The 27,975-nt window shown below is 47.9% G+C and overlaps 1 protein-coding gene across 1 annotated transcript in view; it reads left to right on the top strand.

The window, feature by feature from the left end:
• ARHGEF39 (Rho guanine nucleotide exchange factor 39) overlaps nt 1-27,975 on the top strand; it is a 77,540-nt gene that overhangs the window by 28,436 nt on the left and 21,129 nt on the right. The window contains exons 5-10 of the mRNA XM_082261469.1: nt 1,608-1,726; nt 1,891-1,961; nt 8,617-8,745; nt 25,112-25,341; nt 26,745-26,833; nt 27,502-27,595. Of these exons, the coding sequence (XP_082117595.1) occupies nt 1,608-1,726; nt 1,891-1,961; nt 8,617-8,745; nt 25,112-25,341; nt 26,745-26,833; nt 27,502-27,595 (732 nt within the window). The remainder of the gene's footprint in view (nt 1-1,607; nt 1,727-1,890; nt 1,962-8,616; nt 8,746-25,111; nt 25,342-26,744; nt 26,834-27,501; nt 27,596-27,975) is intronic.

Here is a 27,975-nt window from a genome sequence, read left to right on the forward strand (position 1 = left end):
TGTCAATGGATGATAGAGAAAACTGGATTTTTGAAAGAACTTACCCTAAAATCCTTTTCTCTGAAGTCCATTGACAGACGCAGCACCCACCCTTCTGATATGCGGATGGTTTTTGTAATTTTTTTTCACTGCTTGCAACAAAACTGGTTTGCTGGAGCAGAATGTGTGGGTTATGCCTATGGGGACAGCCCCGGGAGCAGTGAATTGCTTTTTTTCCTACCTAGAACTACTCCTGCAGGGGGCAGCATAACCGAATGGATAAGAAGTATGAGAGCTGCATCTGTCAATGGACTTCAGAGAAAAGTATTTTATGGTAAGTTCTTACAAAAATCCAGTTATTTCTGGCGTACAGGCGAGGGGGTGCGATCTCTGGCTGTGCAGGAGAGGGGGTGGGATCTCTGGCTTTACAGGTGAGGGGGTGGGATCTCTGGCTGTACAGGTGAGGGGTGAGATCTTGGGCTGTAGAGGCGAGGAGTGATATTTCTGGTGTACAGGTGAGGTGGGATCTCTGGCTGTGCAGGAGAGGAGGTGGGATCTCTGGCTGTGCAGGAGAGGGGGTGGGATCTCTGGCTGTACAGGTGAGGGGGGTGGGATCTCTGGCTGTACAGGTGAGGGGGGTGCGATCTCTGGCTATGCAGGAGAGGGGGTGGGATTTCTGGCTGTACAGGGGAGGGGGTGGGATCTTGGGCTGAACAGGAGAGAAGTGTTATTTCTGGTGTACAGGTGAGGGGGTGGGATGTCGGAATGTACAGGTGAGGGGGTGGGATCTCAGGCTGTATAGGTGAGGGGTGGTATATCTGGCTGTACAGATGAGGGGGTGGGATCTCAGGCTGTACAGGTGAGACGTGGGATCTCAGGCTGTAAAGTTGAGGGGGTGGGATCTCTGATTGTATAGGTGAGGGGTGGGATCTCGGGCTGTACAGGTGAGGGGTGGGATCTCTGGCTGTATAGGTGAAGGGTGGTATCTCTGGCTGTACAGGTGAGGGGTGGGATCTCAGGCTGTACATGTGAGAGGTAGGATCTCAGGCTTTACAGGTGAGAGGTAGGATCTCAGGCTGTACAGGTGAGAGGTAGGATCTCAGGCTTTACAGGTGAGAGGTGGGATCTCAGGCTGTACAGGTGAGGAGTGTTGTGTGGAAATGTCAGACCCATCTCTCTCTCTTTCTGGAAATGCCGGACCCGTCTCTCTCTCTCTCTCTCTGTATGGAAATGCCAGACCTGTCTCTCTCTCTCTGTATAGACATGCCGGACCCATCTCTCTCTCTCTCTCTCTGCATGGAAATGCCGGACCCTTCTCTCTCTCTCCTCTCTCTCTGTATGGAATTGCTGGACTCGTGTGTGTCTCTCTCTCTCTCTCTGCATGGAAATGCCGGACCCTTCTCTCTCTCTCCTCTCTCTCTGTATGGAATTGCTGGACTCGTGTGTGTCTCTCTCTCTCTCTCTGTATGGAAATGCCGGACCCATCTCTCTCTCTCTCTCTCTGCATGGAAATGCCGGACCCTTCTCTCTCTCTCCTCTCTCTCTGTATGGAATTGCTGGACTCGTGTGTGTCTCTCTCTCTCTCTGTATGGAAATGCCATCTCTCTGGATTAATGTTTTCATTTTAGACCCAGACAAAGAAGAATAAATCTTTTGCACGTTTTAAGAAATTGCAAGAATCGCGTCCAGAATTTCAAGGCAAAACCCTGGAAGAACTTCTGGACCTTCCTCTTCATCGATTGGCCAAGTAAGTTGTCTTGTGCAGAAGTCACCCCTTCTGGACCCCTCTCTCCTCTCCCTTCCCATCGATCATCCTGTCTTCCCCCCCCCCCCATTGTCCTCCACCCCCCCCCCCACCTTCCTGTTTTTCTCACGCACACATTGTGTTCTTCTCTGCTGTCTTATTTGCAGATATCGGCATTATCTGACGGATCTGGTTGGGAATAATTTTCCGGGAAGTACGGACTCTGTACAGCTGAATGGTGAGTACACCCCAGTCATACTATCCGCCTTCGTAGAACATCCTCGCTGTGTCTTTGTAGGACATCCTCGCTGTGTCTTTATTGGACATCTCTGCTGTATCTTTGTAGGACATCCTCGCTGTGTCTTTGTAGAACATCCTCGCTGTGTCTTTGTAGGAGATCCTCGCTGTGTCTCTGTAGGACATCCTCGCTGTGTCTTTGTAGGACATCCTCGCTGTGTCTTTGTAGGACATCCTCGCTGTGTCTTTGTAGGACATCCTCCCTGTGTCTTTGTAGGACATCCTCGCTGTGTCTTTGTAGGACATCCTCGCTGTGTCTTTGTAGGACATCCTCGCTGTGTCTTTGTAGAACATCCTCGCTGTGTCTTTGTAGGAGATCCTCGCTGTGTCTCTGTAGGACATCCTCGCTGTGTCTTTGTAGGACATCCTCGCTGTGTCTTTGTAGGACATCCTCGCTGTGTCTTTGTAGGACATCCTCGCTGTGTCTTTGTAGGACATCCTCGCTGTGTCTTTGTAGGACATCCTCGCTGTGTCTTTGTAGGACATCCTCGCTGTGTCTTTGTAGGACATCCTCGCTGTCTCTTTGTAGAACATCCTCGCTGTGTCTTTGTAGGAGATCCTCGCTGTGTCTTTGTAGGACATCCTCGCTGTGTCTTTGTAGAACATCCTCGCTGTGTCTTTGTAGGAGATCCTCGCTGTGTCTTTGTAGAACATCCTCGCTGTGTCTTTGTAGGACATCCTCGCTGTCTCTTTGTAGAACATCCTCGCTGTGTCTTTGTAGAACATCCTCGCTGTGTCTCTGTAGGACATCCTCGCTGTGTCTCTGTAGGACATCCTCGCTGTGTCTTTGTAGGAGATCCTCGCTGTGTCTTTGTAGGACATCCTCGCTGTGTCTTTGTAGGACATCCTCCCTGTGTCTTTGTAGAACATTCTCGCTGTGTCTTTGTAGGACATCCTCTTTGTGTCTTTGTAGGACATCCTCGCTGTGTCTTTGTAGGAGATCCTCGCTGTGTCTTTGTAGGACATCCTCGCTGTGTCTTTGTAGGACATCCTCGCTGTGTCTTGGTAGGAGTTCCTCGTTGTGTCTTTGTAGGACATCCTCGCTGTGTCTTTGTAGGACATCCTCGCTGTGTCTTTGTAGGACATCCTCGCTGTGTCTTTGTAGGACATCCTCGCTGTGTCTTTGTAGGACATCCTTGCTGTGTCTTTGTAGGACATCCTCGCTGTGTCTCTGTAGGACATCCTCGCTGTGTCTCTGTAGGACATCCTCGCTGTGTCTTTGTAGGACATCCTCGCTGTGTCTTTGTAGGACATCCTCCCTGTGTCTTTGTAGAACATTCTCGCTGTGTCTTTGTAGGACATCCTCTTTGTGTCTTTGTAGGACATCCTCGCTGTGTCTTTGTAGGACATCCTCGCTGTGTCTTTGTAGGACATCCTCGCTGTGTCTTTGTAGGACATCCTCGCTGTCTCTTTGTAGGACATCCTCGCTGTGTCTTGGTAGGAGTTCCTCGTTGTGTCTTTGTAGGACATCCTCGCTGTGTCTTTGTAGGAGATCCTCGCTGTGTCTTTGTAGGAGATCCTCGCTGTGTCTTTGTAGGAGTTCCTCGTTGTGTCTTTGTAGGACATCCTCGCTGTGTCTTTGTAGGACATCCTCGCTGTGTCTTTGTAGGACATCCTCCCTGTGTCTTTGTAGAACATTCTCGCTGTGTCTTTGTAGGACATCCTCTTTGTGTCTTTGTAGGACATCCTCGCTGTGTCTTTGTAGGAGATCCTCGCTGTGTCTTTGTAGGACATCCTCGCTGTGTCTTTGTAGGACATCCTCGCTGTGTCTTGGTAGGAGTTCCTCGTTGTGTCTTTGTAGGACATCCTCGCTGTGTCTTTGTAGGACATCCTCGCTGTGTCTTTGTAGGACATCCTCGCTGTGTCTTTGTAGGACATCCTCGCTGTGTCTTTGTAGGACATCCTTGCTGTGTCTTTGTAGGAGATCCTCGCTGTCTCTTTGTAGAACATCCTCGCTGTGTCTTTGTAGGACATCCTCGCTGTGTCTTTGTAGGACATCCTCGCTGTGTCTTTGTAGGACATCCTCCCTGTGTCTTTGTAGAACATTCTCGCTGTGTCTTTGTAGGACATCCTCTTTGTGTCTTTGTAGGACATCCTCGCTGTGTCTTTGTAGGACATCCTCGCTGTGTCTTTGTAGGACATCCTCGCTGTGTCTTTGTAGGACATCCTCGCTGTCTCTTTGTAGGACATCCTCGCTGTGTCTTGGTAGGAGTTCCTCGTTGTGTCTTTGTAGGACATCCTCGCTGTGTCTTTGTAGGAGATCCTCGCTGTGTCTTTGTAGGAGATCCTCGCTGTGTCTTTGTAGGAGTTCCTCGTTGTGTCTTTGTAGGACATCCTCGCTGTGTCTTTGTAGGACATCCTCGTTGTGTCTTTGTAGGACATCCTCGCTGTGTCTTTGTAGGACATGCTCGCTGTGTCTTTGTAGGAGATCCTCGCTGTGTCTTTGTAGGACATCCTCGCTGTGTCTTTGTAGAACATCCTCGCTGTGTCTTTGTAGGAGATCCTCGCTGTGTCTTTGTAGAACATCCTCGCTGTGTCTTTGTAGGAGATCCTCGCTGTGTCTTTGTAGGAGATCCTCGCTGTGTCTTTGTAGGACATCCTCGCTGTGTCTTTGTAGAACATCCTCGCTGTGTCTTTGTAGGAGATCCTCGCTGTGTCTTTGTAGAACATCCTCGCTGTGTCTTTGTAGGAGATCCTCGCTGTGTCTTTGAAGGACATCCTCGCTGTCTCTTTGTAGAACATCCTCGCTGTGTCTTTGTAGGACATCCTCCCTGTGTCTTTGTAGGAGATCCTCGCTGTCTCTTTGTAGAACATCCTCGCTGTGTCTTTGTAGGACATCCTCGCTGTGTCTTTGTAGGACATCCTCGCTGTGTCTTTGTAGGACATCCTCGCTGTGTCTTTGTAGAACATCCTCGCTGTGTCTTTGTAGAACATTCTCGCTGTGTCTTTGTAGGACATCCTCTTTGTGTCTTTGTAGGAGATCCTCGCTGTGTCTTTGTAGGACATCCTCGCTGTGTCTTTGTAGGACATCCTCGCTGTGTCTTTGTAGGACATCCTCGCTGTGTCTTTGTAGGACATCCTCGCTGTGTCTTTGTAGGACATCCTCGCTGTGTCTTTGTAGGAGATCCTCGCTGTGTCTTTGTAGGAGATCCTCGCTGTGTCTTTGTAGGACATCCTCGCTGTGTCTTTGTAGGACATCCTCGCTATGTCTTTGTAGGACATCCTCGCTGTGTCTTTGTAGGACATCCTCGCTGTGTCTTTGTAGGACATCCTCGCTGTGTCTTTGTAGGACATCCTCGCTGTGTCTTTGTAGGACATCCTCGCTGTGTCTTTGTAGGAGATCCTCGCTGTGTCTTTGTAGGAGATCCTCGCTGTATCTTTGTAGGACATCCTCGCTGTGTCTTTGTAGGACATCCTCCCTGTGTCTTTGTAGGACATCCTCGCTGTGTCTTTGTAGGACATCCTCGCTGTGTCTTTGTAGGACATCCTCGCTGTATCTTTGTAGGACATCCTCGCTGTGTCTTTGTAGGACATCCTAGCTGTGTCTATGTAGGACATCCTCGCTGTGTCTATGTAGGACATCCTCGCTGTGTCTATGTAGGACATCCTCGCTGTGTCTATGTAGGACATCCTCGCTGTGTCTTTGTAGGACATCCTCGCTGTGTCTTTGTAGGACGTCCTCGCTGTGTCTTTGTAGGACATCCTCGCTGTGTCTTTGTAGGACATCCTCGCTGTGTCTTTGTAGGACATCCTCGCTGTGTCTTTGTAGGACATCCTCGCTGTATCTTTGTAGGACATCCTCGCTGTGTCTTTGTAGGACATCCTAGCTGTGTCTATGTAGGACATCCTCGCTGTGTCTATGTAGGACATCCTCGCTGTGTCTATGTAGGACATCCTCGCTGTGTCTTTGTAGGACATCCTCGCTGTGTCTTTGTAGGACGTCCTCGCTGTGTCTTTATTGGACATCTCTGCTGTATCTTTGTAGGACATCCTCGCTGTGTCTCTGTAGGACATCCTCGCTGTGTTTTTGTAGGACATCCTCGCTGTGTCTTTGTAGGACATCCTCGCTGTGTCTTTGTAGGACGTCCTCGCTGTGTCTTTATTGGACATCTCTGCTGTATCTTTGTAGGACATCCTCCCTGTGTCTTTGTAGGACATCCTCCCTGTGTCTTTGTAGGACATCCTCGCTGTGTCTTTGTAGGACATCCTAGCTGTGTCTATGTAGGACATCCTCGCTGTGTCTATGTAGGACATCCTCGCTGTGTCTATGTAGGACATCCTCGCTGTGTCTATGTAGGACATCCTCCCTGTGTCTTTGTAGGAGATCCTCACTGTGTCTTTGTAGGAGATCCTCACTGTGTCTTTGTAGGAGATCCTCGCTGTGTCTTTGTAGGAGATCCTCGCTGTGTCTTTGTAGGACATCCTCGCTGTGTCTTTGTAGGACATCCTCGCTGTGTCTTTGTAGGACATCCTCCCTGTGTCTTTGTAGGACATCCTCACTGTGTCTTTGTAGGAGATCCTCGCTGTGTCTTTGGAGGAGATCCTCGCTGTGTCTTTGTAGGACATCCTCGCTGTGTCTTTGTAGGAGATCCTCGCTGTCTCTTTGTAGGACATCCTCGCTGTGTCTTTGTAGGACATCCTCGCTGTGTCTTTGTAGGAGATCCTCGCTGTCTCTTTGTAGGACATCCTCCCTGTGTCTTTGTAGGACATCCTCCCTGTGTCTTTGTAGGACATCCTCCCTGTGTCTTTGTAGGACATCCTCGCTGTGTCTTTGTAGGAGATCCTCGCTGTCTCTTTGTAGGACATCCTCGCTGTGTCTTTGTAGGACATCCTCGCTGTGTCTTTGTAGGACATCCTCGCTGTGTCTTTGTAGGAGATCCTCGCTGTGTCTTTGTAGGACATCCTCGCTGTCTCTTTGAAGGACATCCTCGCTGTGTCTTTGTAGGACATCCTCGCTGTATCTTTGTAGGACATCCTCCCTGTGTCTTTGTAGGAGATCCTCGCTGTCTCTTTGTAGGACATCCTCGCTGTGTCTTTGTAGGAGATCCTCGCTGTGTCTTTGTAGAACATCCTCGCTGTGTCTTTGTAGGACATCCTCGCTGTGTCTTTGTAGGACATCCTCGCTGTGTCTTTGTAGAACATCCTCGCTGTGTCTTTGTAGGAGATCCTCGCTGTGTCTCTGTAGGACATCCTCGCTGTGTCTTTGTAGGACATCCTCGCTGTGTCTTTGTAGGACATCCTCGCTGTGTCTTTGTAGGACATCCTCCCTGTGTCTTTGTAGGACATCCTCCCTGTGTCTTTGTAGGACATCCTCGCTGTGTCTTTGTAGGAGATCCTCCCTGTGTCTTTGTAGGACATCCTCCCTGTGTCTTTGTAGGACATCCTCCCTGTGTCTTTGTAGGACATCCTCGCTGTGTCTTTGTAGGACATCCTCCCTGTGTCTTTGTAGGACATCCTCGCTGTGTCTTTGTAGGACATCCTCCCTGTGTCTTTGTAGGACATCCTCGCTGTGTCTCCGTAGGAGATCCTCGCTGTGTCTTTGTAGGACATCCTCCCTGTGTCTTTGTAGGACATCCTCGCTGTGTCTTTGTAGGAGATCCTCGCTGTGTCTTTGTAGGACATCCTCCCTGTGTCTTTGTAGGACATCCTCGCTGTGTCTTTGTAGGACATCCTCGCTGTCTCTTTGTAGGACATCCTCGCTGTGTCTTGGTAGGACATCCTCCCTGTGTCTTTGTAGGACATCCTCGCTGTGTCTTTGTAGGACATCCTCGCTGTGTCTTTGTAGGACATCCTCGCTGTCTCTTTGTAGGACATCCTCGCTGTGTCTTTGTAGGACATCCTCGCTGTGTCTTTGTAGGACATCCTCGCTGTGTCTTGGTAGGACATCCTCCCTGTGTCTTTGTAGGACATCCTCGCTGTGTCTTGGTAGGAGTTCCTCGCTGTGTCTTGGTAGGACATCCTCGCTGTCTCTTTGAAGGACATCCTCGCTGTGTCTTTGTAGGACATCCTCCCTGTGTCTTTGTAGGACATCCTCGCTGTGTCTTTGTAGGACATCCTCGCTGTGTCTTTGTAGGACATCCTCGCTGTCTCTTTGTAGGACATCCTCGCTGTGTCTTGGTAGGACATCCTCCCTGTGTCTTTGTAGGACATCCTCGCTGTGTCTTTGTAGGACATCCTCGCTGTGTCTTTGTAGGACATCCTCGCTGTCTCTTTGTAGGACATCCTCGCTGTGTCTTTGTAGGACATCCTCGCTGTGTCTTTGTAGGACATCCTCTCTGTGTCTTGGTAGGACATCCTCCCTGTGTCTTTGTAGGACATCCTCGCTGTGTCTTGGTAGGAGTTCCTCGCTGTGTCTTGGTAGGACATCCTCGCTGTGTCTTGGTAGGACATCCTCGCTGTGTCTTGGTAGGACATCCTCGCTGTGTCTTGGTAGGACATCCTCATTGTGTCTTTGTAGGACATCCTCACTGTGTGTCTTTGTAGTGTTTTGGTCATGCTTAGCTCTGTATTGGCCACACTCCCCTTTTAAGGTGATAATGGAATGCCTCCCCCACCCCATCCAGAGCACAGCTGGAGTAATATTCCTTCTCTCACAGGTGCTCTTCAGGCGATTTCTGCAGTGTGTGAGTACATAGAGAACGCTCAGCAACTTCAGGAGAATGAGATCCAGCTTCACAGAGTTCAGAAACTGCTGAAAGGGAGAAGAGTCCGAATCGCCACCCCAGGTGAGATCACATGTTATGTCTGCAGAATTGTCCAATCAGATCATTCCTATGTAACTATGGGATTGCAGGATTGTCCAATCAGATCATTCCTATGTAACGATGGGACCGCAGGATTGTTCAATCAGATCATTCCTATGCAACTATGGGATTGTCCAATCAGATCATTCCTATGTAACTATAGGACTGCGGATTGTCCAATCAGATCATTCCTATGTAACTATGGGGATTGTCCAATCAGATCATTCCTATGTGACTATGGGATTGTCCAATCAGATCATTCCTATGTAACTATGGGACTGCGGGATTGTCCAATCAGATCATTCCTATGTAACTATGGGGATTGTCCAATCAGATCATTCCTATGTGTAACGGAACCGCCGACCCACACTGTGTTTGTGGGCTTCCGTCAGTATACGGCTTCCTACAGTCTTGAACATAGATAGAGATTCCAGCCGCACCCAAACAAAACTAGCCGACAACTTCGCTTGTATGTGTCTGAGAGCAACTAACTCCTTTATTGAACAAGAAACAGACTTGTATACACTTGAGAAGTATGTCAGTCACTACATGAACAATGACCCAAATATTTACCCAAAACATGAAACAATGGTTAGATAACGAGGTACAGCTGACTCATGGCTAATCCCATCTATACAAGGTTATCATTCACATGCTAATTAACTCAGAGCACTTAAACCAGCCTGGAAGACCAGACTGCCGGCAACAAGACTAAAACACAATACAAAATTACACATTATCATAAGTATAAAAACAGAACTTCTTATTATACAGACAATAGGAAGAGACCCCAGTATCACTCTGTCCGTCTCCTACATTGAAGTACATGCAATACACATCAAAGCAATGCTTTGATTATTTAGGAGTCACAGACTTCATGGCAACAGGCTATAGGTCTCACAGTGTAAAGTGGGATTAAATCTTCATAGTTCTTGAGATATATTGTTGATAATTATTACTGTCCCATTTGAGTGATCCAAACCATATTCTCGGTGTCCATTAAGTCCATAATTTCCTTGGCCACCCTGTGCCCCTAATAGACACAGGGTGACTTACACATAAGAGGGGCATAGGGACCTGAGACAGGGATTTCCCAACCTCTCTAAGGTAAGCTGGGTTCACATCTCTCTTCGAAGTTAGTCCATAGTCCCCCCCCCCCAATGTCTGCACCCACACAGTAGCCCAAACAAATTGTCCGGAACACAGCATTACTCACCCAGCCTCTGCCTCTCTCATAGAACATACCCGCCACTGGGGAGAAGCGTGGACTGGCCCTTCTCCCTGGAGTTCTTTCAGCCCCTGGGGAGAAGCGTGGACTGGCCCTTCTCCCTGGAGTCCTTTCAGCCGCTGGGGAGAAGCAAGGACTGGCCCTTCTCCCTGGAGTTCTTTCAGCTGCTGGGGAGAAGCAAGGACTGGCCCTTCTCCCAGGAGTCCTTTCAGACGCTGGGGAGAAGCAAGGACTGGCCCTTCTCCCTGGAGTTCTTTCAGCCGCTGGGGAGAAGCAAGGACTGGCCCTTCTCCCTGGAGTTCTTTCAGCCGCTGGAGAGAAGACAGGGTGGCGGGGCTCACTTCGTCAGGCTGTTGGGGATCTGGGCCGACAAGTGATACAAGTGAAGACTGTAGTCCCATCCACTTTCTCAGGAAACCAATCCTTTGTTAGTTGAGGGCAGAGGCCAGCAGCATTGTTGGCAGCTCTTCTGCTGGGTTGGTGTCATCATTCTGGGGCGCTGTCTGCTGCTGGGATGGGGAGTCAGCTGCTCCATCTTCCTTACCCTCATCTGGCTGTTGGGATAACATTTCTCTGGTACTGTCTCCCAGATGCACAGATCCTGGCTGGGGAGGGAAGACTCCACTCTGACTGACTGTTGGGGAGGGAGGATGACAACCTCTTCCCCCTTCTTACTCTGGGCCTCCGGAACTACCGCAGGTGCAGGGCAGAGGTCTTGGACCCTCTGTCCAGTTGTCAGCGCTTCTGCTGTAGAAGTTTCTTGTAACTCCACAGATACTGCTGGCAGCAAATCCCATGTCCCTGTCAGTGGTGTAGGAGAAAGGCCGGCTGCCTCTTCTCTCAGGGATTCTGAAGCTGCTTGTTGGTGTTGGGCAGAGCTCAGTGATGTTAGGCCCTAATGCCCGCTGTTCAGTAGGGAAGTAAACTGAAAAGTCAGTGGCCTTGCACACATCAGGCAGAGGTTAGCAGCGCTATGCCTGGATGCCCGCTCTTCTGCTGTAGGCTCACTGGGTTGTTCTTCCTCAGCAGAAAAATCTATTAAGTCCCCAGTCTCTGGAATTCCTGAAAGTCCAGGGCACAGGCTGGTGGCACTTGGGCCCAGTGCCAACACTTTAGTAGGTGATTTATCATCCATATCCTCCCATGAAAAGTCAATTAAAATCTGTAATCCATGGCTGGGGCTGGATAGTGGGACCGACCATCTCTACCCCCAGTGCTGTTGGCTGCTGCTGGGACGAGGGACCTACAATCTCCTCTCCCGGTAACACTACCGGAAACTCCATACCTTCCAGTGCCCAGAGCACTTCCGAGATGTTCAGGATTTTTTCTCTGGAACCCATAATTTCCTCTAACCGCCCCCCCCCCCAGATCGCTCCCAAAGTTAGGGTCCTCTGACCACTTCTCTAATGACAGTCCCAGGCCGCCATAGCCAAAGCCTTCTGTTGGGCTGTCGTCCGCTGTCCATGGGCACACTTGGGTTACATACCAGCGGAGAGCTCAGTAGCTCTCCTCCAATCGCATCTCCTCCTGGGTAAGCCTGCTTAACTCAGCTTTCCATTCCTTGTGTGGTTTATCTCCCAAAACCAGCACCCACAATCTATACTGCGACCAGTACCTTTCCTGGATGGAGGGGAGGATTTTTCCCTGGTGTCTCTGCTCACAGCCTAGCATTTCCTTCCAGAGTTCCAAGCGGATAAAATAATACCATCCTAGCAGGACCTTCTCTGACACTGTTCCCCTGTGCTGTATCCGCATCTCTCGCAACTTCCTTCTGAATTCCTCTTCAATGGCAGCTGATATCTCTAACTCTCCTCTTCTGCTATCCAACCAATGTAACGGAACCTCCGATCCACACTGTACTTGTGGTCTTCCATCAGTATATGGCTTCCTCCCAGTCATAAACATAGATACAGTATATATTCCAGCCGCCCCCATACAAAACTAAATGACAACTTAGCTTGTATGTGTCTGAAAACATCAACTTCTTTATTGAACAAGAAACAGACTTTTATACACTTGACAAGTATGTCAGTCACTACATGAACAATGACCCAAATATTTACCCAAAACATCACACAATGGTTAGATAACGAGGTACAGCTGACTCATGGCTAATCCCATCTAGACAAGGTTATCATTCACATGCTAATTAACTCAGCGCACTTAAACCAGCTGGGATGACATGACTGCCCGGGACAAAGGCTAAAACAAAATACAAAATTACACGTTATCCTAAGTATAAAAACAGAACACCTTATTATACAGAAAATAGGAAGAGACCCCAGTATCAGTCTGTCCGTCTCCTACATTGAGGTACATGGAATACACATCTAAGCAATGCTTTGATTATTTAGGAGTCACAGACTTCATGGCAACAGGCTATAGGTCTCACAATGTAAAGTGGTATTGAATCAAAAGTTCTTGAGATATATTGTTGATAATTATTACTGTCCCATTTGAGTAATCCAAACCATATTCTCAGTGTCCATTAAGTCCATCATTTCCTTGGTCACCCTGTGCCGCTAATAGACACAGGGAGACTTACACATAGGAGGGGCCTAGGGAGATGAGACAGGTATTTCCCAACCTCTCTAAGGTAAGCTGGGTTCCACAGGCCCCCCAACCAAAGTGACTCTCGTCACACTATGTATCTCTGTGACTGCAGGATTGGCCAATCAGATCATTCCTATGTATCTCTGGGACTACAGGATTGCCCAATCAGATCATTCCTATGTAATTATAGGACTGCACGATTGTCCAATCAGATCATTCCTATGTAATTATAGGACTGCACGATTGTCCAATCAGATCATTCCTATGTATCTGTGGGACTACAGCATTGTCTAATCAGATGTTCCCCTCCATTCATTGAAGGACACGTCTTCCTATCCTAACAGATGGGTTGGATTGTGCCACCTGCAGGAGCAGGATGATAGGTGCAACAAAAAAGAAAATGCCCCCTAGGAGCGGCCCTTGCTGGTGGACAAACCCCCTCCCTGTTATGCACAGCTCAGTATTTTTCCGTGGGCTTAGGAATCAGGAAATAGAATGTTTCTGCTTTCGGATATATATAGATCCAGGTAGTCCCCCAGCACTGCACCAATCGCATGCAGTTCCCTGCTATGTTGGGATTGGCTACGGTGACATGCAGAGTGGCCTGGAGGCACAATCAAACCCATCTGTTAGGATCTAGAGACTTGGCTTTGTCCTTCAATGAATGGAGGGGAACATCTGATTGGACAATCCTGCAGTCCCATAGATGGCAGTCCCTTCTCTTTCTCACCGCTATAGGGCGGCACACTGCATGGATTGCTGAGCAGGCACAGATCGCTGACACTGGGCCAGTAAAGTGTGGTCACAGCAGTACAGAGCCTTCCTGCTGTTTCTTCCATGCAGGTGCCAGTCCAATGGGGTCAGCCAGTGACCCTGCTGGGTGAGGGAGCTGCTTCCTATCTGTACAGATAACCAAGGCGGCTGGGCTCCCCAATGACAAGGGCCCCACTTCTACATGTGGCTCCTGTGGGGAGATGGGGACTTTTTTTCCTAGCAGACACTGTCTGACCTGTCAAACTCTCCTGGTCCTGGAGGCCTTGCCTCTTTCTCAGAAATGAGTCAAGTGGCGTTGGGGTCCTTGTGGGGGCCCCTTTAAGCTTTAATTCCTTTGCTGCCACTATGGCAGTTAGTTCAGGACAACTGGTTCCTCATCTGTAGGCTTCTGCTGTTGGTTTGTGGAGTTGATTTGGCGTAGGTGCTAGTCGGCAGATCAGACACCCAGGAATGTGCTTACCAGGATGCCCTTTGCGTGTGATCGTCTTTTTTTTGGCGCTTCTCTAGACAAAATCATAAAGAACATCACTGGTTGTAAAAATACTTTTCTGCCTCAGGCTCGGAAGGGTAAGGAGCCATGTCGTAACGCTGGCCTCTCCTTTGTGCACAAACATATTTTTCGTAGCCAAGGTTCCTCCACAAATGAAAAGTCCACTAAGCCCACTGCCTATTCTGGTTTCAAGCATTTTCTTTCAGCTCAAAGCCTCCAAGTCCACAGATAAACAAGTCTCTGCATGAAGGTGTGTCCCCACCTCCACATCTCAAGGTTGGGGTTCATCTTCTGTTGTTTACGAACTACTAACTGTCTCTCATTACTGACAAATGGGTCCTGCAGGTGGTCTACCTCCAGCAGCTACAGATCAATTATTGTTCCTCCTCAGTGTTTGGCTGACTTGCACTCGGTGGTTCAAGGGCTTCTAGGTCAGGGGGTGATAGCCCTGGAATCATCCTCCAAAAGATTCAGGGGCTCTATCAAATCTATTCACAGTTCTGATGAAGAACAGTGCTCATCTAGTTCTGGATCTAAAGGCCCTGAACAGCTTTGTGAAAGTTTCAAATGTCCGTAGCTTTCCTACATCAAGATCTCCTGTCCTCAACTGATATCAAGGAATCCTACCTCCACGTTCCTATCTACCAAAACCATCAACTCCTCTGGTGCGCGATGGGGGGGCCTTCATTTTCAGTTAGTAGCCCTTCCCTTTATTTTGGCGTTGGCGTCACGGATCTTCACCAAGGTATGGGCTCCAGTTCTTTCCTGAGGCTCCGTGGGATCTCGATTGTGGGCTATCTGGACAACTTGCTCCTGTGGGTAGAGTCTGTGTCAGATCTGGAACGCGATCTTTCAATCACAATCAGGTCATCGGAGGACTTTGGGTGGACACGGAATCTTCCCAAGTCAGTCCTTCTTCCTTCTCCTAGCTTGGAGTACATGGGTCTTGTTCTGGATATGGGGGTGGTCAGGGTTTTTCTCCCACTGGAGAAACTTTAGAAGTTTTGCCTTCATGTCCTTCATCTAGCCACTCTGCGGTCTCCCTCTGCTTTTGCATGAAGGTCCTGAGGCTCACGGTCCTTTCCTTTAAAGCGGTTTCTTATGCGCAACCCCACACCAAGCCCTTACAGTGAAAGATTCTGGCCAAGTGGATCAAGGTCCCGAGGTTGCTGAACCAGGCCATTTGTTTGTCTCATCTGGAAAGGGCATCCCTTTCTTGGTGAATTTGTTCTCCACTGCTGTAGATTGTTACTATGGATGCCAGCCTCTACAGTCTACAGATTGTTCACTTGTTGGTTCAAGGTTAATGGACTCCAGAGGAAACCAGGCTTCCAATCAACATTCTGGAGCTTAGGGCGACCCATCTCTTCCTCTCTGTTAGCAAAGCTCTTCTCGAGTGCTGCTCCATCAGGGTCCAATCTGACAATGCGACAGCTGTGGATTACATAATCAAGGAGGCAGCACCGAGAGCTCGGTAAATGCTCTGGAAGCGTCTAGGATCCTCGATTGGGCTGACCTCCACGTCCACATTCTGGTAATGGACAATTGACAGGCGAACTATCTCAGTCTTCAGAGTCTTTGTTCAAGGGGAATGGTCTCTACACATGGAGGTTTTTGACCAGATTCAGCAATGCTAGCGCACGCCAGACATGGATCTCTTTGCAACCTAACTCGAATGGAAATTTAACAGGTGATTGGCCAGGATGAAGGATCCCTGGGCCAATGCATCAAATGCACTGGTGACTCCGTGGGACAAGGACTTCCTGATGTATGCCTTTCCTCTGTTGAAACTTTTCCCCCGGTTGCTGCGGAGGATCCAGAGGGAGGGCATATCAATAGTTCTAGTAGCTTCAGATTGGCTGTGCCAGTCCTGGTTCGCAGATCTTGTTCAACTAGTCACCGATGTACCCTGGCGTCTTCTGTTCGGTCCAAACCTTCTCTCTGTAGGTTTGATCTATCACCCTGCTTCACAGCCGCTTGCTTTAACGATGTGGCTGTGGAAAGCCAGGTGAAGAAGGATAAGGGTCTGTCTCTCCATGAGGCTTCGAGCCCAGAAGTCCACCTACCGCCTAATCTATTATCTTATCTGAAAGGTGTACTCCATAAATGGCATGGACCGTCAGATGACCCTGGGTACTGTGAAGGGCCAGGTTTTCACCTTGACCATATTCTTTTAATGTTCTTTGGCCTCCTTCCCTGGGTTGTACCTTCATCCAGGGGGCCATGCATGTTTTTTTCCATCAACAAGACCTCCTCTGCCGCCGTGGGGCCTGAATCTGATTTTATCTACCTTGCAAAAGCCTGCCTTCAACAATATCTGAGAAATACCTGTCCTGACACTCGTAGGGTCTCTGAATTGGCAGCAACTCTTTTTGGTGCATCATAAGCATAAGGTGGTAGTTTGGCCTTGGTTGTCCTTTCTGCCAAAGGTGGCGTTGGCCTTTCATTCCTCTTGTCTTCTCTGTGTCCCAGTCCTTCTTCTATTCCTAAGGAAATAGCTCTTCATTATTTAGATGTGGTTCGGCCCATTAGATAAATTCTACCGCTTCTGTTTGGAAGACCGATTCTTTCTTCATCGTCATAGATGGTCATACAGCTTTGGCATCCATTATTTCTAGGCAAATTCTGTAGATGGTGGGTCACGCTTATGCAGGTTTCCCATTACAAGTTGTATGTCAGGTACTGTCTGGGTACATAACATGTTGTATGTCCGGTACTGTCTGGGTACATAACATGTTGTATGTCCGGTACTGTCTGGGTAGATGACATGTTGTATGTATTATTCTGTCTGGGTAATGACATGTTGTATGTATGATACTGTCTGAGTAATGACATGTTGTATGTATGATACTGTCTGGGTAGATGACATGTTGTATGTCCGGTACTGTCTGGGTAGATGACATGTATGTCCGGTACTGTCTGGGTAGATGACATGTTGTATGTCTGGAACTGTCTGGGTACATAACATGTTGTATGTCCGGTACTGTCTGGGTAGATGACATGTTGTATGTCTGGTACTGTCTGGGTAGATGACAAGTTGTATGTCTGGTACTGTCTGGGTAGATGACATGTATGTCCGGTACTGTCTGGGTACATAACATGTTGTATGTCCGGTACTGTCTGGGTAGATGACATGTATGTCCGGTACTGTCTGGGTAGATGACATGTATGTCCGGTACTGTCTGGGTAGATGACATGTATGTCCGGTACTGTCTGGGTAGATGACATGTATGTCCGGTACTGTCTGGGTAGATGACATGTATGTCCGGTACTGTCTGGGTAGATGACAAGTTGTATGTCTGGTACTGTCTGGGTAGATGACATGTATGTCCGGTACTGTCTGGGTACATAACATGTTGTATGTCCGGTACTGTCTGGGTAGATGACATGTATGTCCGGTACTGTCTGGGTAGATGACATGTATGTCCGGTACTGTCTGGGTAGATGACATGTATGTCTGGTACTGTCTGGGTAGATGACATGTATGTCCGGTACTGTCTGGGTAGATGACATGTATGTCTGGTACTGTCTGGGTAGATGACATGTATGTCCGGTACTGTCTGGGTACATAACATGTTGTATGTCCGGTACTGTCTGGGTAGATGACATGTTGTATGTATTATTCTGTCTGGGTAATGACATGTTGTATGTATGATACTGTCTGAGTAATGACATGTTGTATGTATGATACTGTCTGGGTAGATGACATGTTGTATGTCCGGTACTGTCTGGGTAGATGACATGTATGTCCGGTACTGTCTGGGTAGATGACATGTTGTATGTCTGGAACTGTCTGGGTACATAACATGTTGTATGTCCGGTACTGTCTGGGTAGATGACATGTTGTATGTCTGGTACTGTCTGGGTAGATGACAAGTTGTATGTCTGGTACTGTCTGGGTAGATGACATGTATGTCCGGTACTGTCTGGGTACATAACATGTTGTATGTCCGGTACTGTCTGGGTAGATGACATGTATGTCCGGTACTGTCTGGGTAGATGACATGTATGTCCGGTACTGTCTGGGTAGATGACATGTATGTCCGGTACTGTCTGGGTAGATGACATGTATGTCCGGTACTGTCTGGGTAGATGACATGTATGTCCGGTACTGTCTGGGTAGATGACAAGTTGTATGTCTGGTACTGTCTGGGTAGATGACATGTATGTCCGGTACTGTCTGGGTACATAACATGTTGTATGTCCGGTACTGTCTGGGTAGATGACATGTATGTCCGGTACTGTCTGGGTAGATGACATGTATGTCCGGTACTGTCTGGGTAGATGACATGTATGTCTGGTACTGTCTGGGTAGATGACATGTATGTCCGGTACTGTCTGGGTAGATGACATGTATGTCTGGTACTGTCTGGGTAGATGACATGTATGTCCGGTACTGTCTGGGTACATAACATGTTGTATGTCCGGTACTGTCTGGGTAGATGACATGTTGTATGTATTATTCTGTCTGGGTAATGACATGTTGTATGTATGATACTGTCTGAGTAATGACATGTTGTATGTATGATACTGTCTGGGTAGATGACATGTTGTATGTCCGGTACTGTCTGGGTAGATGACATGTATGTCCGGTACTGTCTGGGTAGATGACATGTTGTATGTCTGGAACTGTCTGGGTACATAACATGTTGTATGTCCGGTACTGTCTGGGTAGATGACATGTTGTATGTCTGGTACTGTCTGGGTAGATGACAAGTTGTATGTCTGGTACTGTCTGGGTAGATGACATGTATGTCCGGTACTGTCTGGGTACATAACATGTTGTATGTCCGGTACTGTCTGGGTAGATGACATGTATGTCCGGTACTGTCTGGGTAGATGACATGTATGTCCGGTACTGTCTGGGTAGATGACATGTATGTCCGGTACTGTCTGGGTAGATGACATGTATGTCCGGTACTGTCTGGGTAGATGACATGTATGTCCGGTACTGTCTGGGTAGATGACAAGTTGTATGTCTGGTACTGTCTGGGTAGATGACATGTATGTCCGGTACTGTCTGGGTACATAACATGTTGTATGTCCGGTACTGTCTGGGTAGATGACATGTATGTCCGGTACTGTCTGGGTAGATGACATGTATGTCCGGTACTGTCTGGGTAGATGACATGTATGTCCGGTACTGTCTGGGTAGATGACATGTATGTCCGGTACTGTCTGGGTAGATGACATGTTGTATGTCCGGTACTGTCTGGGTAGATGACATGTATGTCCGGTGCTGTCTGGGTAGATGACATGTTGTATGTATGATACTGTCTGGGTAGATGACATGTTGTATGTCCGGTACTGTCTGGGTAGATGACATGTTGTATGTCCGGTACTGTCTGGGTAGATGACATGTTGTATGTCCGGTACTGTCTGGGTAGATGACATGTTGTATGTCTGGTACTGTCTGGGTAGATGACATGTATGTCCGGTACTGTCTGGGTAGATGACATGTATGTCCGGTACTGTCTGGGTAGATGACATGTTGTATGTCCGGTACTGTCTGGGTAGATGACATGTTGTATGTATTATTCTGTCTGGGTAATGACATGTTGTATGTATGATACTGTCTGAGTAATGACATGTTGTATGTATGATACTGTCTGGGTAGATGACATGTTGTATGTCCGGTACTGTCTGGGTAGATGACATGTATGTCCGGTACTGTCTGGGTAGATGACATGTTGTATGTCTGGAACTGTCTGGGTAGATGACATGTATGTCCGGTACTGTCTGAGTAGATGACATGTATGTCCGGTACTGTCTGGGTACATAACATGTTGTATGTCCGGTACTGTCTGGGTAGATGACATGTTGTATGTCTGGTACTGTCTGGGTAGATGACAAGTTGTATGTCTGGTACTGTCTGGGTAGATGACATGTATGTCCGGTACTGTCTGGGTACATAACATGTTGTATGTCCGGTACTGTCTGGGTAGATGACATGTATGTCCGGTACTGTCTGGGTACATAACATGTTGTATGTCCGGTACTGTCTGGGTACATAACATGTTGTATGTCCGGTACTGTCTGGGTAGATGACATGTTGTATGTCCGGTACTGTCTGGGTACATAACATGTTGTATGTATTATTCTGTCTGGGTAGATGACATGTTGTATGTATTATTCTGTCTGGGTAATGACATGTTGTATGTATGATACTGTCTGAGTAATGACATGTTGTATGTATGATACTGTCTGGGTAGATGACATGTTGTATGTCCGGTACTGTCTGGGTAGATGACATGTATGTCCGGTACTGTCTGGGTAGATGACATGTTGTATGTCTGGAACTGTCTGGGTAGATGACATGTATGTCCGGTACTGTCTGAGTAGATGACATGTATGTCCGGTACTGTCTGGGTACATAACATGTTGTATGTCCGGTACTGTCTGGGTAGATGACATGTTGTATGTCTGGTACTGTCTGGGTAGATGACAAGTTGTATGTCTGGTACTGTCTGGGTAGATGACATGTATGTCCGGTACTGTCTGGGTACATAACATGTTGTATGTCCGGTACTGTCTGGGTAGATGACATGTTGTATGTCCGGTACTGTCTGGGTAGATGACATGTTGTATGTCCGGTACTGTCTGGGTAGATGACATGTTGTATGTCCGGTACTGTCTGGGTAGATGACATGTTGTATGTCTGGTACTGTCTGGGTAGATGACATGTATGTCCGGTACTGTCTGGGTAGATGACATGTATGTCCGGTACTGTCTGGGTAGATGACATGTTGTATGTCCGGTACTGTCTGGGTAGATGACATGTATGTCCGGTACTGTCTGGGTACATAACATGTTGTATGTCCGGTACTGTCTGGGTAGATGACATGTATGTCCGGTACTGTCTGGATACATAACATGTTGTATGTCCGGTACTGTCTGGGTAAATGACATGCATGTACAATACTGTCTGGGTAGATGACATGTTGTATGTATTATTCTGTCTGGGTAGATGACATGTTGTATGTATTATTCTGTCTGGGTAGATGACATGTTGTATGTCCGGTACTGTCTGGGTAGATGACATGTATGTCCGGTACTGTCTGGGTACATAACATGTTGTATGTCCGGTACTGTCTGGGTAGATGACATGCATGTACAATACTGTCTGGGTAGATGACATGTTGTATGTCCGGTACTGTCTGGGTAGATGACATGTATGTCCGGTACTGTCTGGGTAGATGACATGTTGTATGTATTATTCTGTCTGGGTAGATGACATGTTGTATGTCCGGTACTGTCTGGGTAGATGACATGTATGTCCGGTACTGTCTGGGTAGATGACATGTTGTATGTCTGGAACTGTCTGGGTAGATGACATGTATGTCCGGTACTGTCTGGGTAGATGACATGTATGTCCGGTACTGTCTGGGTAGATGACATGTATGTCCGGTACTGTCTGGGTAGATGACATGTATGTCTGGTACTGTCTGGGTAGATGACATGTATGTCCGGTACTGTCTGGGTAGATGACATGTATGTCCGGTACTGTCTGGGTAGATGACATGTTGTATGTATGATACTGTCTGGGTAGATGACATGTTGTATGTCCGGTACTGTCTGGGTAGATGACATGTTGTATGTCCGGTACTGTCTGGGTAGATGACATGTTGTATGTCCGGTACTGTCTGGGTAGATGACATGTATGTCCGGTACTGTCTGGGTAGATGACATGTTGTATGTCTGGTACTGTCTGGGTAGATGACATGTTGTATGTCCGGTACTGTCTGGGTAGATGACATGTTGTATGTCCGGTACTGTCTGGGTAGATGACATGTTGTATGTATGATACTGTCTGGGTAGATGACATGTTGTATGTCCGGTACTGTCTGGGTAGATGACATGTATGTCCGGTACTGTCTGGGTAGATGACATGTTGTATGTCCGGTACTGTCTGGGTAGATGACATGTATGTCCGGTACTGTCTGGGTAGATGACATGTTGTATGTCTGGTACTGTCTGGGTAGATGACATGTTGTATGTCCGGTACTGTCTGGGTAGATGACATGTTGTATGTCTGGTACTGTCTGGGTAGATGACATGTTGTATGTCCGGTACTGTCTGGGTAGATGACATGTATGTCCGGTACTGTCTGGGTAGATGACATGTTGTATGTATGATACTGTCTGGGTAGATGACATGTTGTATGTCCGGTACTGTCTGGGTAGATGACATGTATGTCCGGTACTGTCTGGGTAGATGACATGTTGTATGTCCGGTACTGTCTGGGTAGATGACATGTATGTCCGGTACTGTCTGGGTAGATGACATGTTGTATGTCTGGTACTGTCTGGGTAGATGACATGTTGTATGTCCGGTACTGTCTGGGTAGATGACATGTATGTCCGGTACTGTCTGGGTAGATGACATGTTGTATGTCCGGTACTGTCTGGGTAGATGACATGTATGTCCGGTACTGTCTGGGTAGATGACATGTTGTATGTCTGGTACTGTCTGGGTAGATGACATGTTGTATGTCCGGTACTGTCTGGGTAGATGACATGTTGTATGTCTGGTACTGTCTGGGTAGATGACATGTTGTATGTCCGGTACTGTCTGGGTAGATGACATGTATGTCCGGTACTGTCTGGGTAGATGACATGTTGTATGTATGATACTGTCTGGGTAGATGACATGTTGTATGTCCGGTACTGTCTGGGTAGATGACATGTATGTCCGGTACTGTCTGGGTAGATGACATGTTGTATGTCCGGTACTGTCTGGGTAGATGACATGTATGTCTGGTACTGTCTGGGTAAATGACATGCATGTACAATACTGTCTGGGTAGATGACATGTTGTATGTATTATTCTGTCTGGGTAGATGACATGTTGTATGTCCGGTACTGTCTGGGTAGATGACATGTATGTCCGGTACTGTCTGGGTACATAACATGTTGTATGTCCGGTACTGTCTGGGTAGATGACATGCATGTACAATACTGTCTGGGTAGATGACATGTTGTATGTCCGGTACTGTCTGGGTAGATGACATGTATGTCCGGTACTGTCTGGGTAGATGACATGTTGTATGTATTATTCTGTCTGGGTAGATGACATGTTGTATGTCCGGTACTGTCTGGGTAGATGACATGTATGTCCGGTACTGTCTGGGTAGATGACATGTTGTATGTCTGGAACTGTCTGGGTAGATGACATGTATGTCCGGTACTGTCTGGGTAGATGACATGTATGTCCGGTACTGTCTGGGTAGATGACATGTATGTCCGGTACTGTCTGGGTAGATGACATGTATGTCTGGTACTGTCTGGGTAGATGACATGTATGTCCGGTACTGTCTGGGTAGATGACATGTATGTCCGGTACTGTCTGGGTAGATGACATGTTGTATGTATGATACTGTCTGGGTAGATGACATGTTGTATGTCCGGTACTGTCTGGGTAGATGACATGTTGTATGTCCGGTACTGTCTGGGTAGATGACATGTTGTATGTCCGGTACTGTCTGGGTAGATGACATGTATGTCCGGTACTGTCTGGGTAGATGACATGTTGTATGTCTGGTACTGTCTGGGTAGATGACATGTTGTATGTCCGGTACTGTCTGGGTAGATGACATGTTGTATGTCCGGTACTGTCTGGGTAGATGACATGTTGTATGTATGATACTGTCTGGGTAGATGACATGTTGTATGTCCGGTACTGTCTGGGTAGATGACATGTATGTCCGGTACTGTCTGGGTAGATGACATGTTGTATGTCCGGTACTGTCTGGGTAGATGACATGTATGTCCGGTACTGTCTGGGTAGATGACATGTTGTATGTCTGGTACTGTCTGGGTAGATGACATGTTGTATGTCCGGTACTGTCTGGGTAGATGACATGTTGTATGTCTGGTACTGTCTGGGTAGATGACATGTTGTATGTCCGGTACTGTCTGGGTAGATGACATGTATGTCCGGTACTGTCTGGGTAGATGACATGTTGTATGTATGATACTGTCTGGGTAGATGACATGTTGTATGTCCGGTACTGTCTGGGTAGATGACATGTATGTCCGGTACTGTCTGGGTAGATGACATGTTGTATGTCCGGTACTGTCTGGGTAGATGACATGTATGTCCGGTACTGTCTGGGTAGATGACATGTTGTATGTCTGGTACTGTCTGGGTAGATGACATGTTGTATGTCCGGTACTGTCTGGGTAGATGACATGTATGTCCGGTACTGTCTGGGTAGATGACATGTTGTATGTCCGGTACTGTCTGGGTAGATGACATGTATGTCCGGTACTGTCTGGGTAGATGACATGTTGTATGTCTGGTACTGTCTGGGTAGATGACATGTTGTATGTCCGGTACTGTCTGGGTAGATGACATGTTGTATGTCTGGTACTGTCTGGGTAGATGACATGTTGTATGTCCGGTACTGTCTGGGTAGATGACATGTATGTCCGGTACTGTCTGGGTAGATGACATGTTGTATGTATGATACTGTCTGGGTAGATGACATGTTGTATGTCCGGTACTGTCTGGGTAGATGACATGTATGTCCGGTACTGTCTGGGTAGATGACATGTTGTATGTCCGGTACTGTCTGGGTAGATGACATGTATGTCTGGTACTGTCTGGGTAGATGACATGTATGTCCGGTACTGTCTGGGTAGATGACATGTATGTCTGGTACTGTCTGGGTAAATGACATGCATGTACAATACTGTCTGGGTAGATGACATGTTGTATGTATTATTCTGTCTGGGTAGATGACCTGAGTGGTCCCTTCAGGATTGTCCCACCACCAAGGAGGTGGCTGATTTGGAGAAATTGTGGTGCAGAGACTCTTTGCAGGGCTACTGACATAGGAGAGGAGTAGTCCAATCCAGGCGGGTTGAGGCAATGGAGATGCTGAAAGATCTGGCATAGATCCTGTGAGTACTGGGGATCCTAGGAATTCTGGAAATCCAGGAAGACGTAGCAGGGATCCTGTGGGTGCTGGGGATCCTAGGAATTCTGGAAATCCAGGAAGACGTAGCAGGGATCCTATGAGTAATGGAAGTCACAGGAGTCCTGGAAGTAGTGAAAGGCCCGGCGGAGATCCTGTAACTGGAAATCCTAGGAATTCTGGAAATCCTGGAGGACCAGACTTGGATCCTTTAAGTACTATGAGTCCTGGAGGTCTCCGGAGTCCTGGAAGATCTGACAGGGATCCCTGTGGTCAGTCAGGCTGAGATAGGGATTTCAGTTCTTTCCAGTAGGATGGCAGTAATACAAAGTGATGCTTCCATCGGAGGCTTCTGTGTCCGGTGATTTGGTGATCTCTCTTCCAGGAAGACGATATATCAGAGAGGGATGGCTGTCTCTGGTACCGCCCAGCGGAGAGGAGGTCAAACATCGCATGCTCTTCCTCTTCTCTGATGTCCTGGCTGTCACCTCACCTTGTCACCCTTTACATCCCGTCAACGCCCATAAATTCTGCTGCCGGGCGATCTACCCACTGAGAGAATGCCGGGTGGAGAGAGTCCTGGGCCACACCCAGAGCCAAGGAGGGCTGATCAGTGTGAGTGTTCTCTCCTCTCCATAGACCTTCCTACAACACCCAACTCTTCCTTCTTACCACCACCTTATCTCTTTACCCCTCCCCCTAATCTCTTTACCCCTCCCCCTAATCTCTGCCTTCTTACCACCAAATTATCTCTTTACCCCTCCCCCTAATCTCTGCCTTCTTACCACCAAATTATCTCTTTACCCCTCCCCCTAATCTCTTTACCCCTCCCCCTAATCTCTGCCTTGTTACCACCACCTAATCTCTTTACCCCTCCCCCTAATCTCTTTACCCCTCCCCCTAATCTCTTTACCCCTCCCCCTAATCTCTGCCTTGTTACCACCACCTTATCTCTTTTCCCCTCCCCCTAATCTCTTTACCCCTCCCCTAAATCTCTGCCTTGTTACCACCACCTAATCTCTTTACCCCTCCCCCTAATCTCTTTACCCCTCCCCCTAATCTCTTTACCCCTCCCCCTAATCTCTGCCTTGTTACCACCACCTTATCTCTTTACCCCTCCCCCTAATCTCTTTACCCCCCCCCCTAAATCTCTGCCTTGTTACCACCACCTTATCTCTTTACCCCTCCCCCTAATCTCTTTACCCCTCCCCTAAATCTCTGCCTTGTTACCACCACCTAATCTCTTTACCCCTCCCCCTAATCTCTTTACCCCTCCCCCTAATCTCTGCCTTGTTACCACCACCTAATCTCTTTACCCCTCCCCCTAATCTCTTTACCCCTCCCCCTAATCTCTTTACCCCTCCCCCTAATCTCTGCCTTGTTACCACCACCTAATCTCTTTACCCCTCCCCCTAATCTCTTTACCCCTCCCCCTAATCTCTGCCTTGTTACCACCACCTAATCTCTTTACCCCCCCCCCTAATCTCTTTACCCCTCCCCCTAATCTCTTTACCCCTCCCCTAAATCTCTGCCTTGTTACCACCACCTAATCTCTTTACCCCTCCCCCTAATCTCTTTACCCCTCCCCCTAATCTCTGCCTTGTTACCACCACCTAATCTCTTTACCCCTCCCCCTAATCTCTTTACCCCTCCCCTAAATCTCTGCCTTGTTACCACCACCTAATCTCTTTACCCCTCCCCCTAATCTCTTTACCCCTCCCCTAAATCTCTGCCTTGTTACCACCACCTAATCTCTTTACCCCTCCCCCTAATCTCTTTACCCCTCCCCCTAATCTCTTTACCCCTCCCCCTAATCTCTGCCTTGTTACCACCACCTTATCTCTTTACCCCCTCCCCCTTTTTCTCAGCTTTCTTACCCCTCCGTCTTATCTCTGCCTGTCTATCTCTGTTTTTTTACCCCTCCCCCTCTTATTGCTACCCCTCATTCCTTATATCTTGCCCCCCATTCTCTGGTCTCCTGAGAACGCTCCGTCTCCTCACAATCTTTCTGTTCACAGCTGTCCTTCAAGAGGGAGAAACTTCTTCTGATGTCATCGGACCAACAGGACATGAACAAGTGGTACGAATGTCTGCTGACCGCCGTCAGGTGGGTTAGAGCCTCGGCCTGGACTTTATATGAATAATAATCTGTACATTATAGAGGAGTATCGTTACCATGGTGATGTCTGCTGACAGCGGGGGGTGGGGGGTTAGAGCCTCAGCCTGAACTTATATGTCTTAGTATATTGTATTATTATATGCAGAGGAGAATTATAACCCCGGTGATGTCATAGGGGATGTAGAATGATGTCATCGGACACTATGAGATGTACAGAAATCTACGATCTTTCTGTGTGATTTACCTGGAAGGAGGAGTTCCGATAGTCGGACAGTCGGGAGGGATGGACACATGGAGGGTGATACTCATAGGTCCCTCACAGATGGTGGGAGTTCCATTGAAGGGGGCATATAGAGGCATTAGTGTCAGATTGGAGGAGGGGTAGATAGAGGCATTAGTGTCAGATTGGAGGAGGGGTAGATAGAGGCATTAGTGTCAGATTGGAGGAGGGGTAGATAGAGGCATTAGTGTCAGATTGGAGGAGGGGCATATAGAGGCATTAGTGTCAGATTGGAGGAGGGGCATATAGAGGCATTAGTGTCAGATTGGAGGAGGGGCATATAGAGGCATTAGTGTCAGATTGGAGGAGGGGCATATAGAGGCATTAGTGTCAGATTGGAGGAGGACGATGGTTAATGGAAAATTTTGTCTCCTAGAAAACTCCACTCAGAGGGAAGCGCCGGTGCCGGAGGATCACAGAGTCATCCAGGGATTCCTGAGGAGCCACGAAGAGTTCCCAAGAGACGTCATGTAAGAAAATCGATCGATTCTTCTACTCATCTGTCCCCCAACCCCCATCAGAGTCTGGAGTCCTCCATACTGATAATGCCAAACCCGGCCCCATAGAATACTACAGACCATACACATACTAGATCACCATCATCATTCCATCTTCATCATCCTCCTCATTCCATCCATCCAATCATCATCATTCCATCCATCACCATCATCCTCCTCATTCCACCTATTAATGTATCATAATTATTCCATCCATCCATTCATCATTATCATCATTAGCGTTGGGTGGCCATGGAATTGGAAGACTCGTGGTACAGCTAAGAGTTGGCCGTGGATATCTGCACCTTTCCTTGAGAGTGCATCCCACTTAGAACGTGTCCTGTGCTAATCTA

The sequence above is a fragment of the Pelophylax lessonae genome, assembly GCF_965119305.1.
Source record: "Pelophylax lessonae genome assembly, chromosome: 1".
NCBI classification, from domain to species: domain Eukaryota; kingdom Metazoa; phylum Chordata; class Amphibia; order Anura; family Ranidae; genus Pelophylax; species Pelophylax lessonae.